The 17,111-nt window shown below is 40.7% G+C and overlaps 1 protein-coding gene across 3 annotated transcripts in view; it reads right to left on the reverse strand.

Moving 5' to 3' along the window:
• KCNT2 (potassium sodium-activated channel subfamily T member 2) overlaps positions 1 to 17,111 on the reverse strand; it is a 293,358-nt gene that overhangs the window by 29,961 nt on the left and 246,286 nt on the right. For all 3 annotated transcript variants that reach the window (XM_077824102.1, XM_077824101.1, XM_077824100.1), the window contains one exon: positions 3,441 to 3,542. In XM_077824102.1, the coding sequence (XP_077680228.1) occupies positions 3,441 to 3,542 (102 nt within the window). The remainder of the gene's footprint in view (positions 1 to 3,440; positions 3,543 to 17,111) is intronic.

Here is a 17,111-nt window from a genome sequence, read left to right on the forward strand (position 1 = left end):
GTATTCACAACAGGTCATTCTTTCCTGGTGAAAATATGAGGCATTAAGGGCTCTTTAATCTAGCAGAGAAAGGCATAACAAGAACCAATGGCTGGAATTTAAAAGCAGACCAACTGAAACTAGAAATACGGCATTTTTTTTTTTTAAATAGGGTGTTGAAACAAACTACCAAAGGAAGTGGTGGATTCTCTGTCTCTTGATGCCTTCATATCAAAACAGGATGCTTTGCCACACAAGCTACTGGGTTCAGCGCAGAGGTAAATGAATGAAATTGTATAGTCCATGTTATATAAGAGGTCAGACTAGATGATCTAATGGTCGCTTCTGACTTTCAAATGAGTGAATCTAAGCTATCCTTCTCCCCTTAGGCTGGGCTGCAGGAAGGGCAGAGGGTTATCCATGGTCTCCTTCAGTTGTAACAAGTCTGTCCTGTGCCATCTACCTACTTGTGCATTGGGAGGCAGAGCTTAGGGAAAGCTGTCAATATTCTTCCCTCATGACGCTGTACTGGCTTTCAGTGGCTGGCTGTATGTTTGGTTGGTTCAAGACAGAATCAATATATTCTTGTTGGTCAAAGTTGCAGACTTGGATTTATAATTAGCCTTTACGGCAGGTTAATCTTAGGGCTTGTCTACACCCAGAAGTTGTACTGGTTTAATTTAAGATGTATTTTTAAGCTAGTTTAGCTAAGCTGGTGCAAAAGGCTATGTGGCTATTCATTCTTTGATTTAAACCAGGCTTATTTTGCTTTAGTTTGTTTGTTAGGACTCACTGAATTGCAGAATCATTGGACTGGAAGAGATCTTGAGAGGTCATCTAGTCCAGTCCCCTGCACTCATGGCAGGACTAAGTATTATCTACACCAGAGGTTCTCAAACTGTGAGCTCCATTCAGGTGGTCCATGGATAGTTCCCTCTAAGGTGTGCGCCTGGTACGAGAGAATGAAGGTGCAGGCGTGGTGCTACTAATTAGGTGCCTGGGCCCTGGAGAAGACGCACATGTAAGGTGAGGTGGGGGCCTTGGGGGGAATAAGGAGTAGGTGGGAGGGGGGAGTGTGGTGAGAATAGGGGATTTGGGATGTGCAGGGCTGCGGCAGCCAGCGAAAGGGCAACTTTCCCCAGCTGCAGGGCTGCGGCTGCCAGGGAGAGACAGCCCTCTTTCCCAGCCCCAGCTCGGGGTCTGCCATGGTGAGGGGGAGAGAGGACACATCCACCACATTAGAAAGGTAAGACTACTGATATTAAAATATGAGCGCTGTGCTTTTATTTGTAGGACCCAAAAGCGTTAATAATTAAGCTTTTTTTGTATTGCGCTTTTATCCAAAGTGCTTTACAATAGTTAGCTAACAGTACAAACAACATTTGGAAAGATCACTAAGTGGTCCGCTGAGACCCTCAGCAATTTTCAAGTGATCTGAGGAAAAAAAAAGTTTGAGAACCACTGATCTACACCATTCCTTTAATTGGTTTAAACTGAACTGCCATACTCTTTTTTTTAAAAAAAAATCCTCTACCTGATTTGGGACAGAGAATGGAACCTAGTCTCCTGAATGATAGAACAAGGAGTAATGGTCTCAAATTGCAGTGGAGGAGGTTTAGGTTGGATATTAGGAGAAGCTTTTTCACTAGGAGGGTGGTGAACCACTGGAATGGGTTACCTAGGGCAGTGGTGGAATCTCCTCCCTTAGAGGCTTTTAAGGTCAGGCTTGACAAAGCGACTTAGTTGGGGATTAGGTTCTGCTTTGAGCAGGGGGTTAGACTAGATGACCTCCTGAGGTGTCCCTTCCAACCCTGATGTTCTGTGATTCTATGATCCCAAGTGAGTGTCCTCACCACTAGGGTGTTGCTTCTCTCCCCACAGAAATTCCATCCTGGAGCTCAGAAACCTTCCCAATGAAATGTTCATCAAAACAGATACGTTTACATGAAGAACTTGGTTTGGACAAATCAGTTTTTTTCCAATGAAAAATTTTCTGCCAAGAAATTCCAAGCCAGCTCTATTGATTGTAAATTGCCTCACTCCATCCAGTAATGGCATTCTGTATACAAAAGGAATTCTGGCTGATCATGTATAACAACAAATATAAAATAGTGAAGATGGCAGGAGTTAATAATAACAAAAAACTGTTTCCATAAGAGTGTCGTCATTCATCTATCACTTGTAAAATAACACCAAATTCAGTGTTCATATTCTGGGGCAGGGTTAGAATATGCCTTGTGAGTAAATACATTTATTTCCAAAATGTACAGCAATTGATGAATAGCTGTAAATCTTGGGGTTTTGTTTTTGCAGCTATATACTTACCTACCTCCTGTATTGGAAAAAAATTGATAGATATACTTAGCCTCAAGAAGTTGCTCTGCATGCTATATCACCCTCATGTTGACTTTACTTAGTCCGCTGTGTTAGAGCCAGACTCTGCAACCCCAACTCACACCAAGTGGAAATGTAGAGGTAGGTACTACTTGTTGTAAATCAGTGTGGCACAGTCCAGCACTGTGGGCTTGTTACAGCAAACACATGTGAGTGACATCACTCATGTGAATCATTCTGTTGGTTTCAGTGGGATTACTCAGATGAGTCAAGTCAGTCACTTGCAGGACAAGGATCTGACTTTGTAAAGCAGAACACTACAAGCCAAGAGCTGGCAACTACATGGTAAATGGCATAATCCAGCTGAGTGCATGCCTATAGTATCCATTATTAATGTCCCTTGTACTTTGGCTGTGAAGAGCTCCAGGTGCAATCTTTCAGTGTGAAGAGCAGGAACAATTTGCATAGAGCGTTATCATCACTGTTGGGCTAGTGAGCGAACAGACACTAACATCCAGAGCATACTATGTGACCTCTTGGCTCTGTCTTGGCATTCCCTTCTGCAGCTCTGACATGGGACCTGGTGAAACACCCTTTTTTTTTTTCTTGGGGTTTTTTAATTGGATTTTTTTTATTGGATTGGAAATATTTCTGAGTGTAGTAAATGAGCCTTTATTTGTTCTTCTTCTGATGACTTTTCTGGTGCACTCAGTATACAGGGCCAACCAGAACTTGGGCCTATATGGCCTCAGGTCTGCAATTGGTTCTGTGTGGGTGGATTCCTGGACATTCACAGTGTGCCACTGTATGAAGCCCTAGTTGCAGAATCATCTGTCTAATCTCAAGAGGGTTACGTGCTTAAAATAATGTCTTTAAAATGTTAACATTTTACTAAAAATCAATTCTATAACAGTAATACTGTAAAGAACATAAAACTTTTCCTTACACTACTTTAAAAGTAACTTTGTTTTTCATATATTAAAGGTAAAGCAATAATAACCCGACACATAAAACATCAGCCAGCATACAATAAAACATTACAAAATGGCTCATCTAACAATTAAATATAAATCTATGCTGTGATAAAGCATATGTTAAAGAAAATTAGGTGTTGTCATGTACAGTACCTGGTACAGGAGGGTGTCCAACATACTGATGCTGAAAACCCTTCCAGCAGCAAAAGGCAGTCGAAACATAAATGCCAGATTAGAACCCTTCTCCCGTTCTTTCTGTTCAAAGGTTAGAAATAAAGAAATAATTTCAGAGGTTCCTTTTTTCTTTTAAAAAACACAGTATATAATGTCACATTGGTGCTTCCTTGGAACAAACTGTAGCAACCAAAAAGTAAAATTTACTCTCCCTGGGTAGTCATTCATTTGTGTTTACAGATAGAAACAAAAACATAGCAAATTACAGGTATCAGAATCAATTATCAAAGGCCTGATTGTTAGATATGTTGCCCGGCTCTCATCCTGCTAGTGGAGATCCCCGCACCTGTGTGGAGACCGATGGGTCCATGCTAGCAGATCTGCCTGTCTGATCAGACCCTTTGTGAGTAATTCCATCTTTGGGAGAGAGGGGAAGTACGGGGCTACTCATACTGGACCTGATCCAAAGCCCATTGAATCCAATGGGAGTCTTTCTGTTGCCATCAATGGGTTTTAGATCAGGCCCACTGTATCTAGTGAGGAGGCACCAAACCCTTTTGGAAGTTCCCTTTTCTGATGTCTGAGGCTTGTACAGGGAGCCACTAAAAAGAAAATAATAGGGTTCTATTTCAGGGGTTGGGAGGTTACTGAACAGGGAAAGAAGAGGAGGTGGAAGCTAGATGGGGCCAGAGGCTGCTGTTTTGATACCTTTGGGGAAGGGAAATAGAAACAGCAAAAGCATAGAAACATTACAGTGATGCTCTCTTCCCTCCCTCCTTCCTCTTTCTTTACAGATAAACTACATTAGATCTTGCTGCTGCTTGTTCCCCCAGCTATCGGGGGAGAGCGCTAACAGGTTTGAGGCATTTTCAAGAAATCAGTGATAAACGAAATGCAGGCTTTCAATCCAACAGATGTCATGCACAGTGGGTTAGTGTGGTAAAGATACTCTGCAAATTTCCAAGTTAAACAGACACATTTGCCTGCAGAATGGCAGACTGCTGGAACCAATGTGTCATTTATATGTACTCATGTTGAATTTCATGCTGTCACCCCTGCTGTTTTTCATTGTTTGACATTTTTGTTGTGAATACATGTTGATTTGTGTAAACACTATCAAAAAAAAAAAAAGTCAAAGTAGGAAAATTCTTTCCAGTTTAACATATCTAGTAAAATCACTTAAAATATGACATCAGTGGAATTTATTTTAAAAACTAGGCTCCTTTTGAGCTAAAGCAGACTGACAACATTCTTAAAGGTTTCAGAGTTGTAGCCGTGTTAGTCTGTATCAGCAAAAACAATGAGGAGTCCTTGTGACACCTAAGAGACTAACAAATTTATTTAGGCATAAGCTTTCATGGGCTAGAACCCACTTCATCAGATGCATATCTGGTACCGTATTTACCACTCCATGCATGTGATGAAGTGGATTCTAGCCCATGAAAGCTTATGCCCAAATAAATTTTAGTCTCTAAGGTGCCACAAGGACTCAACATTGTTTAATTTTAACACTTGTTGTTTCTTCTTAAAATGAGGAAAATACAGAGTTTTATGCCAAACTTACTATCTTTATTAAATTTAAATTTGACCAGCTCCTAGATGGTTATTAAGCAATGAAGAGTGACAACATAGATAACATCCCCACCTCCAAATGCAACTAATAATCCATTGTTTCCCTAAAATTGTAGTAATGCAAAGATGTTACTGTGGTACTAATATCAGAGCGTGCCAGTTGACTAGTGTTCAAGTGTTCATCTGCTATATGAATAATGAAATATCAGTGTCACTGTAACTCTTTCTTTCTGTCCACCGAGATTTGAGGCAAACAATTTATTGATAGTTCTAGTGATAACTCATGCACATTTTTTGATTGTCCAGTTACACTGAGATGTAACCTCAATTTATTACTTGGTTCAAATGAAACCCCCCAGACACTTAAATGATTGGTTGCTAGAGCTTGCAATTCTTTCACATGCAAAACTCACATTAAGTTCTACAGGAGTTCTGTCACCAGTCTACATGCAGAGAATTGTGTGTACTTGAGGCAAAATGCTTCCTTTGCCCACCGCTGTGAAGAAGTGCCAAGCTACACAAACTCTGTGGAGATGTGCACATCTCCTGTTGTGACATGCCGTTGGGAAGCAGTGTTAACAGATGCTCTACTTCTTCTCTACTTCTTTGGGTGCATAAAGGGAAAGAATGAGCATGTTGGGGGGATGGAGAGGGGGAGATAAAGAGTATAATGGAAAATTGCTGTCTCCCCAGCTGCAGCTGTCAATATTCATTTTTTTTATAGTGGCCATCCCAAACAACCTACAATAGGTCAGCGTTAGAGTATGTCAGGTTCCTCGGTCTTCAACTACTGCTGCTGGTCTTGGTTTCCACTCCACTTGTCCAGTGTTCTCCACAGTACACATATTTGCAAAGGCTCCCTGAACTGGTCCCTATTCCACTGTCAGAACTGGCTGTGTCCATGCTATCTCCCTAGAGACCTCCAGCTAATCAATTCATTTGTGCATTTACCTCACTACCACCCCCCACCCCCAAAAAATCTTGTTCCTCTCAGATAAGGTTCAGTACCTCCCATCTCTGCTCACTCCACATCACCAGGGCCAACGATTTATCCATTAATGACAGAGTTGTTAGGCTCTATACACAGTTAGTATGCACATTCAAGCACTTCCATAAGGAAGCTGGTCAAAGGGAAATGAACATGCAGATAAAACTCTGCACCCTCCTGCTCCCCTAGTCCTTATGTATATTTGGCCAGAACATTAAGCCTTAAAATAGTAGGTCTAGCCTTATGGGGAAGTGCTATGTAATGGATGAAAACATAAGGGGTTTATAGAAGTTACTCTAAAACCCCACTTATTCTAATAGAGAATATCCTTTCTATATGTGTTTTAACCATCACACAAAGATTTTTCTATTAAAATCTAAAACACGATTAAAAAAATCTCTAAAAGATGTATTTTCATAGAAGGTGGCAAATGCCTTTGAGCAAAGGAAGTATTGGTACTAACATATATTACGTAGCCTAGAGTTCATTCCTATTTTTAAAGACCATAATTATTAGAAACACAGCAGCTATGAAAACCATTTAAAGGGAGATTAGTTCCCAGGTATAAATGTTTTTAAGGTAGAATTAGCAGAAGTACTCTAGTGGGGTATATGCATCATCCTGGTGCTGAAAGAATAAATATGGGTTTGAGAGGCCAATTATGCTACCTGATTGCACCTGGAGGATATGCCAGGATTAATTAAAGATGAAACCCAGCTGGGGAAGGAGCAGGTGACTCTAAATAATGGAAGTACAACTTAGAAGGGGATTGCAGAGAGAAAGTCTGCTATTACCTTCTGTGATAAGTAAGTGGGGAAGACTGGCAGGGTCAAGGAGGATCCCTACAGGGAATGTTGGCTGTGGAATTTTTTTCTAAGTAGCAAAGTCTGGTAGGAGATTAGGAGTGACATAAAACAGTCATTGAGGTGGAGTAACTTCTGGCAGTGAGCCCTTGTAATGGGGCTGGCTTTGGTGTTCTAGGGAGAGACCCCTGGGAGATGGTCAAAACAGAAAAGAATGAAAGAACAGAAAAGAATGAAAGATCAAACCTGAGGAGGGTAAAACTGGATTTATGTTTGTACCTGTACTTTGGGAATTTGTTGGGAGAATTCCAGAGGGGAGTCCTGGCCATGAGAAAAGGATAAGTTTAGACACTATGAGAGAATCCTGCTGATGGGCTATGGTAGGAAGAAGTCCAGGGAGGTGGAAGCAATGAGTCTGATGGTTCAGACCTTGGCTGCTGGCTATAGGCTCCCTGGACTAGAATTCAGTATAGCAGGAGGGTCTGGATTACCCTACCAGCTATAAAGCCCTTGATAAGGAGTGCTGATAGCCTCTGAGAGAAAAATATGAGGATCAGGGGGCCCAGAGTTGTAATCAAATACTTTTTTGTAAGGTCATTGGACTTTGTTACTCCAAAAGAGGTGGGACTAAAGCATAACCTCACAGGAGCACTCAGTTGCAAGTAGAGAATTCACTGTAGGACAAGATGAACCATCGACAGGGGCATTAGAGAGAAAATAAACCTGCTACCCTATACTCAGCCATGAGAAGGTGTTCCAACAGTAAGCCCATTTTTCCACACACTTAGCGTTGGCTCCTGAGGGTCCTTTGTAAATTCTGTGATGCCTGATTCTGGACAAGAACTTTTTATCTTCTGATCAAACAGATTGGGGAGCCTAAAACCCATACTATTAATAATAATACTTAATTATTATTATTAATAGTATTAATTAATTTAAATAAGAATTAAATTGATAAATTAATATTGTTAGTACATCCTAAATCAGGCTACAGACTGGTGAGCCAGCCAGGAGTATACCCACCTCGCTAGAGTATTCTTTTTCTACTCTAGCTCTCTTCCTCTTCTATTCTATACTATCTATCTAGTCTGTAGCCTGATGTAGGGTGTATTCATAATAATTTAATTTATCAATTTAATTTAATTTAATCCACAGAATTTTCAAAGGACCCTTGGGGGGTATGACAAGAAACTCACACTGAGACAGATATAGCCTTAAAGACTTTTTATTAAAATCAATAATAGTAAGTAAATAGTAAAATACTCAGAGTTACAAAGTTACAATTGCATTACTGCTATTCAAAAGATACATATGATAATATAGGATTATATGCAACAAAGCTTTGGTTAATATACTCACACCCTTCCTTGATAACCTGGTGGTAAGAGACACAGCACCAGCCTTGCAATTCAGGTTTCTCAATTTTTGAGTGAGAGATGCAGTGCTTAGAAGAAACTAATACTAAGAGCTATCAGAACTAACTTAGGGTTTACTTGACTAACCTAAACTTAAAATCAAAACCTAATAAACAAACTAAGAATAAAACTTAGGAAAACCAAGCTTAGCCTAGTTCCCTTGAAACTTAAAATTTAAGAAGAACAATTATAGCCTACTTATAGTAGTAGTCATAGTAGGCAGATAGAATAAAATAAAAGAGTGAGTAAAAGTAAGTAAGATAGAATAGAGTGGAGTACTCTGGCGAGGTGGGTCACCTCTTTTATAGGGCACAAGTGCTGGAAATCCTTCCTCCTATGCCCAAATTTCATTCCTCACCCACAAAATGTTAGGGTATGCTTACTCCATAGGCTAGTATGTATGTGCATACTGATGACATGTACATACGCACATAAGTTTCCTTGTGGTGTACCTTTTAAGTCTGTGGGTACAAATTGAAAACCACCCTATGCCATTCTTCCATTGTCTATTGGTCTAGATAAAAGGTCTTAGACATATGCGTGGACACTCATCTATGTAGGTAACAAGATATATGTCAACTTTACTTTTCTGGGTAAAAGGTCTTAATATAGATATGCTAACTTTGCCTTAGCTTAACATACAGGTTTTTGGCCTGTAGGTCTCTTGCATTACAGCCAAACTTACTTTAATATAAATATATAAACCTATTACAATAAACCAAATATGCAAGCAAGCAGGTTAGTTTGAAAGGCTACAAGTCATATAATAAGTTACTATTAAATAACAGGCTTGAACCAAAACCACATTATTATCCCATTATCTTCCAGATTTGTGGGAAGTTTGAATCTAGCCTTTGTAGTTAATAAGAATCTTTTTGATATAGTAAATTTGTGACTTGAATCTCAGGATAAAAAGAGAATTAGAAGTAAATAGAGCTTGTGAGCTGAAAATTCCAACACTGAAAAAAGACAGTGACACAATCTCACTTACAAAAAATACTTTTGATTTGGCTTGGGTTTTGGCCAGGATTGGAAGCATTTACTGTGCAGTCCTAATCATTACTAAAATTTGCTCTCAGGAACATCTCTGTTGGCTCCTTCTGTGATGTATTCATGATAATAATTTATTTTCAGATACTTCACTTTTTAACACTAGTAAAGAATTTTTAGTAGCTGCATGTTTCTGATTAAATATACAGGGCCTAATCCTGAAAATTTACATTAGCAGTCCTTCCGTTCACAAATAGTATCACTGAGGTAAATGAGACTAGGCCTAAGAATAAGGGCTACTCATGCAATTGTTTTGAGGATCAGGCCCATAGATTTGATCATGCTGCTAGATATTCATCTTTAGTATAGTGGAATAGAGTTGAGGAGATTTCATGTTCATTTTTATGAAATAAATCTTATAGGTGAGTGCTTAAAGTGTAAGACTGTTTTTCATTTACTACTTTGATATAGGTATTTACTCTTCATGAAATTAAATTATATAAACTATATACAACTTTTTAGATTTATGCCAAAAATATTACAAAGAGTATGGTCTCTGGATTCAATCGCCTAGCAGAAAACAAATGGAAGGTATAAATTGTACCCTTCTGTCTGCTCAGTATAATTTGTAGAGGATTCTGTTTTGGTGGCAACAAGGTGGGGTGGGAGGGAAGAGATGTCATGTTTTGGGAATATTTTTTGGCTGATGCTTCAATTTTGAAAAGAGGTAGGAGAGGATCTTTGTTATTCCTGCCCAGCTTATTTCAAAACAGGAGCTTCTAAGTGTGGGAGGGGGACTGTAAATGCGTTTTCCCCCCCTCTTTCTTTTAAATCCTTCATCTTCCATCTCAACTCTGCTTCTTATTACCAGCTTGCTTTTCTTTACTTTTGCTTAAGAGATTTGTGAGTAATAAAATGCTCACTCAGGCATATCTTGCCTAGGATATGTAATATGTATCTTCAGGCTCATGGGATTTCCAGAGAATTCTGCTGCTGTACAAGCCACAATGACATCAGAGTGTCACCAGCAGTTGCTTCATAATAAGTGTGGTGCTCAGTAGCTTTCCCAATGAGACTTTTGGAATTACTTCATGGGAAAGGGGACAACATAAATATTTATGGAATTGTTCATCTAGGGGCACGAGAAAAGAGCCTGGCATGAGCATGGCTTGTATAACTACAAACACCCATAGATCTGTAAATTGCGTGTTAAAATGCATCAATGGATCAAGTTCAATGTTCCTTCAGTTGTCTCCTCCACATGAATGTCTCCTGTCAGTGGCTCTGTGCTCCAGGCTAGGAAATTCTGAATCTTTGTTAGACACTCTTTTGTAAGATGAGAAACAGTTCATCACTATATTAATATTTTCTCTAGGTATTTTACGTTGTAAACTAGAAAGCTAGGAAGCTTCCCTCACAGTGGGTCGTGCCCATCAGCTTTCCCTTAACCTTCAGTAATACTTTCCTCAGAGAAAGTCCATGTTTATTCTTTGACATTTTACTTCTCGGTTTTGTGTTCCTCCTGTGTTTATATTTGGACCAAATTCCTTCCTTTTCTTTCTCTCTCTCTCTCTCTCATGTCATGACATTATCCTTTAAGTGTTGTTTAGTGTGGTGTTAAAGGAGCTGCGCTGACCATTGTGTCAGTGGGTATGTCTACGCTGAAGAGGGAAGGCATAATTTCCAGTCCTGCATGAGGTCTGGCTGAGTTAGTTCACTAAAAATAGAGGTGTAGCCATGGCAGTGGGAGGGACTAGCTGCCCAAAGTAATAGCCCATCCAAGATTCTAGGTATGTACTCTGGTGGCTGGCTCCTCCTGCCACTTGTGCTGCCATGGCTACATTGCTATTTTTAGAATGCTAGCTCTCTTAGAGCTAGTGCGAGTATGTCTAATCAAGCTGGAAATTGTAGCTCCCATTTCCAGTGCAGACTTACCCAGTGGCATAGAGAGATGTAGGGCTGGATCTGGACTTTGAGGTATGCCCCCTTCTCCAATGTCAATATCTCCATCTGATCAGACCATTTATCCATCTAGCACAGTAACCTGACTCCAACAGTGGCAAGTACCCCATGCTTCTGAGGAAGATGCAAGAACCTGGAAGGGGACACAACTATGGGGCTATACAAGAGTATATAGTATTGACAGAATGGCTGGCATATTGAGAGGAACAGTAAAGTGTCCTTTCTGTTTTGACAGCCTTGGTAACTGCTCATGTTGTATTTGAGACTGATCCGGAACCCAGAAAAATAGTAATTAGAATTATCTCATTTATAATCTTTGGGGAGTATATATTTGCACTTTACTGAATTCCTGATATTAAAATTTAGACTTCAATTCTTCATAATGGAGACATAACAACCTTTAGCATGGGAAAGGTGGGAAAGGAGAAAATGGGAACATTTATTGATTAAAAATCACAGTGAAGGACAGCAACAAAGTTTGTAACTTGCACTAAGATACAAAGCAATGAAGAGGAAGAGAGAAGAATTCAAAGATGAACTCTTCCACAGAGATGAGCTTAAAATATAGGGTCAGATTCTCAATAGATGAATATCATTTCAGCTCCATTGAAGCTAATGAATTGACACCAAAGTACAGATGCAGCTTTAACAATATTTGGATTTTTTTAAACAGCCCATATGTCACTACTGAAAACTAACTGGCTCATGTTATTTCAGATATAATTATCTGTGTTTATAACTGAAACAGTAGTAAAAAATAATGGAGGAAATATGCCTCATTCCAAATGAGATGGGGGCAGAGGGGAAGTACATCATCTGTATAAAAGTCAGGTCAAATATACAGAGGTCTGCTATAGACCACCGGACCAGGTGGATGAGGCTTTCTTCTGGCAGCTCACGGAAGCTACTAGATCGAATGCCCTGGTTCTCATGGGTGACTTTAATTTTCCTGATATCTGCTGGGAGAGCAATACAGCGGTGCATAGACAATCCAGGAAGTTTTTGGAAAGCATAGGGGACAATTTCCTGGTGCAAGTGCTAGAGGAGCCAACTAGGGGGGGAGCTTTTCTTGACCTGCTGCTCACAAACCGGGAAGAATTAGTAGGGGAAGCAAAAGTGGATGGGAATCTGGGAGGCAGTGACCATGAGTTGGTTGAGTTCAGGATCCTGACACAGGGAAGAAAGGTAAGCAGCAGGATACGGACCCTGGACTTCAGGAAAGCAGACTTCGACTCCCTCAGGGAACGGATGGGTAGGATCCCCTGGGGGACTAACATGAAGGGGAAAGGAGTCCAGGAGAGCTGGCTGTATTTCAAGGAATCCCTGTTGAGGTTACAGGGACAAACCATCCCGATGTGTAGAAAGAATAGTAAATATGGCAGGCGACCAGCTTGGCTTAATGGTGAAATCCTAGCTGATCTTAAGCATAAAAAAGAAGCTTACAAGAAGTGGAAGGTTGGACATATGACCAGGGAAAAGTATAAAAATATTGCTCGGGCATGTAGAAATGAAATCAGGAGAGTCAAATCGCACCTGGAGCTGCAGCTAGCAAGAGATGTCAAGAGTAACAAGAAGGGTTTCTTCAGGTATGTTGGCAACAAGAAGAAAGCCAAGGAAAGTGTGGGCCTCTTAATGAATGAGGGAGGCAACCTCGTGACAGAGGATGTGGAAAAAGCTAATGTACTCAATGCTTTTTTTGCCTCTGTCTTCACGAACAAGGTCAGCTCCCAGACTGCTGCGCTGGGCATCACAACATGGGGAATAGATGGCCAGCCCTCTGTGGAGAAAGAGGTGGTTAGGGACAATTTAGAAAAGCTGGACGTGCACAAGTCCATGGGGCCGGACGAGTTACATTCCGAGAGTGCTAAAGGAACTGGCGTTTGTGATTGTAGAGCCATTGGCCATTATCTTTGAAAACTCGTGGCGAACGGGGGAAGTCCCGGATGACTGGAAAAAGGCTAATGTAGTGCCAATATTTAAAAAAGGGAAGGAGGAAGATCCTGGGAACTACAGGCCAGTCAGCCTCACTTCAGTCCCCGGAAAAATCATGGAGCAGGTCCTCAAAGAATCAATCCTGAAGCACTTACATGAGAGGAAAGTGATCAGGAACAGTCAGCATGGATTCACCAAGGGAAGGTCATGCCTGACTAATCTAATCGCCTTCTATGATGAGATTACTGGTTCTGTGGATGAAGGGAAAGCAGTGGATGTATTGTTTCTTGACTTTAGCAAAGCTTTTGACACGGTCTCCCACAGTATTCTTGTCAGCAAGGTAAAGAAGTATGGGCTGGATGAAGGCACTATAAGGTGGGTAGAGATCAATGGCTCCATATCTAGTTGGCAGCCGGTGTCAAGTGGAGTGCCCCAGGGGTCGGATTATTCAATATCTTCATAAATGATCTGGAGGATGGTGTGGATTGCACTCTCAGCAAATTTGCAGATGATACTAAACTGGGAGGAGTGGTAGATATGCTGGAGGGCAGGGATAGGATACAGAGGGACCTAGACAAATTGGAGGATTGGGCCAAAAGAAATCTGATGAGGTTCAATAAGGATAAGTGCAGGGTCCTGCACTTAGGACGGAAGAACCCAATGCACAGCTACAGACTAGGGACCGAATGGCTAGGCAGCAGTTCTGCGGAAAAGGACCTAGGGGTGACAGTGGACGAGAAGCTGGATATGAGTCAGCAGTGTGCCCTTGTTGCCAAGAAGGCCAATGGCATTTTGGGATGTATAAGTAGGGGCATAGCGAGCAGATCGAGGGATGTGATCGTCCCCCTCTATTCGACATTGGTGAGGCCTCATCTGGAGTACTGTGTCCAGTTTTGGGCCCCACACTACAAGAAGGATGTGGATAAATTGGAGAGAGTCCAGCGAAGGGCAACAAAAATGATTAGAGGTCTGGAACACATTACTTATGAGGAGAGGCTGAGGGAACTGGGATTGTTTAGTCTGCAGAAGAGAAGAATGAGGAGGGATTTGATAGCTGCTTTCAACTACCTGAGAGGTGGTTCCAGAGAGGATGGTTCTAGACTATTCTCAGTGGTGGAAGAGGACAGGACAAGGAGTAATGGTCTCAAGTTGCAGTGGGGGAGATTTAGGTTGGATATTAGGAAAAACTTTTTCACTAGGAGGGTGGTGAAACACTGGAATGCGTTGCCTGGGGAGGTGGTGGAATCTCCTTCCTTAGAAGTTTTTAAGGTCAGGCTTGACAAAGCCCTGGCTGGGATGATTTAATTGGGGATGGGTCCTGCTTTTGAGCAGGGGACTGGACTAGATGACCTCCTGAGATCCCTTCCAACCCTGATATTCTATGATTCTATGATAGGTCTTCCCTATAGATTTTTAGCCCTCAAAACCCATTTCAATTTGTTTCTTAGGGTAAAAGAGAAGAGCTGAGTATCTGTTGGTTACATATGATCTTATAAATTATTTTAAAATAGTATTGGCTCTCTGATTAAAGGAAAACATGCATTGCCTATTATTCAGTAAGTATAATGTACTTTTATACTATGTAATTTTATAAAGTATAAAATTCCTTAGCAAATAAGTACAGTTTGTTTAATGGAAAATCACTGGAAATTTGGGTGTAAACCTCAATCAAGTCTTTCCTACCCCTTGTTTCAAGATTTGTCCTAGTGAGGATTCTGTAAAATGGCCGCTTCCCGTTTTCTTGTCTGAAGACAATCAGATGAGATAGTATTTGATTCCCGGCATATGGTTTAAACATATTTCATCTGTTTTATTTTCTCCTGGCCAAAAGGCTCTTGCCTTGTCTGATGCCATGCCAACTGTGATTGTTTGGTTATTGTGGGTTTTTTTAAAAAAAACAATGAAAGTTGCAGCTGCAACAGCAGATGGAGTTCTCCTGCGAATCAGATTTCTTGCTTCTGCAGCCCATTAAGCCGTGAAGTCAATTTTGCATGTGTGTATATAAGCATTAGCTGAAGGCAACAACCCAGCCTTTGAAGTCTATCTGAATATGGGGAACGTAGCCCAGGAATAGCAAACAGCTGAGTGTTTGACGACATAAGATCACTTTCACTCAAGTTTTAATTGCATTCCATTTTGCAAAAGGGAGTTCTGAAAAGTCTAATGAACTACAGCACCACCTGTGAAATGCTCCATTGTGACTGTTAAGAGTAAAATGAATGGGAAATAGTATCAACTGTAGGCACCTTCAACCATAAAGCAAGAAATGTTATTTTTATGAGACAATTTATCTACTCATGTGTTATGTTGAAAGAGTTAGGACAGGAAGTTAATTAAATTGCTGTTCAGTATCCAGCCTTTATTCACAACTGTTTGCATGTGCATGTAAGTTAACCAAATGTTTCAGCAGAGTAGCCCTGGATTTTCCAATACTTTTCAGCAACCTGGAGGTTCAATCCTGACTTCAGTTGCGCTAGATTTGTATCCCCACTGAACTACTGCAGAAGCACTTCCAACTCATTACCAAGAGTGGTAATGAGTTTCCTAGTAAGTATCCCTTTTCATCAAGCTATGTGTTGGAGTCTTGGAGTATGCCCAGAGTTTTCTATAGGTTCTAGGGCACCAAGGAACAAAACTATATGGGAATACATCCCTGAGGGATTTCCAGCTATCTACAGACACTCCATGCTCTAATATGGCAATACAGATATACTAGTGGTGCATGATTCTAGCCAATCTTGCTTTACTCTTGCAGAAACCACTGGGAAAGAGCTAGTCTGAGAGAATCACAGCGGCAAACCTCCTTTATAGGTGAGAGAAATGTTCTAAGGAGGCAGCATAACCCAAACTGAAAGGAGAGAAATTGAACAAAATGGGGAGCAAATGAATAAACAAAGCCCACTAATAAAAGAAGGATGAATAGCTAACAGGGACCCAAAGGAAAGGAAATATAGAGTGGAAAAATAAATGGAGCTAGTCTTAACAATTAAACTGTTGCCATAATATGAAACTCAAGAACCTCCCAGCATGTGAATACCTGCCTCGTGGATCTCAATATATTTGAAGATACCTTTCTGTAATTTTCGTCTTGGCATATACACATCAGTATAACATAGGTTTTCGTATAGTGTATCACTTTTGAGCTGTTGAGGTTATCATTCTGTTAATAACTCATGCAGGGGCCAGTGGTCAATAACTCATGAGGGTACTCACCCCAGCATTAGTTTTACTTCTGTTATTACAGCATCCAGCTTGACAATCCCTGACCAGAAGAGCGTATGGTCTCATTCTCAATATGACATAACTGTGGGTGGCAGACTATCTAAATGCTTAATAATCTTAGTTTTTGCAGTTCCCTGTCATGCCCAAGGAGGTGTCTGAGTGAGTGACTGAAGTCTTGATTTGTGCAGATTGCTTGCATATAATAACTATTTCAGTCGTATTAGTTAGTTGTGTTAGTGTTGAAGGAAGCAGCAAAATTTAAGTGAATATTGCAAATATTTAAAGAAAATGAATGTTTCATAGATACTAAGCTCAGAAGGGACCATTATGATCATCTAGTCTGACCTCCTGCACAACAACACGCCACAGAATCTCACCCACCCACTCCTGCGAAAAACCTCTCACCTATGTCTGAGCTATTCAAGTCCTCAAATTGTGGTTTAAAGACTTCAAGGAGCAGAGAATCCTCCAGCAAGTGACCCGTGCCCCATCCTACAGAGGAAGGTGAAAAACCTCCAGGGTCTCTTCCAATCTGCCCTGGAGAAAAATTCCTTCCCGATCCCAAATATGGCGATCAGCTAAACCCTGAGCATATGGGCAAGATTCACCAGCCAGATACTACAGAGAATTCTTTCCTGGGTAACTCAGATCCCACCCCATCTAACATCTTATTCTTACAAATTCTTACAACCAGAAGTTTAATTCTAGGTTTATGCTATATGATCAGGGAATAGAAATGATACCAGGTGACCTGTCTGATCAAAAC

Source organism: Eretmochelys imbricata, chromosome 8, assembly GCF_965152235.1.
Source record: "Eretmochelys imbricata isolate rEreImb1 chromosome 8, rEreImb1.hap1, whole genome shotgun sequence".
In the NCBI taxonomy this organism is placed as follows: domain Eukaryota; kingdom Metazoa; phylum Chordata; order Testudines; family Cheloniidae; genus Eretmochelys; species Eretmochelys imbricata.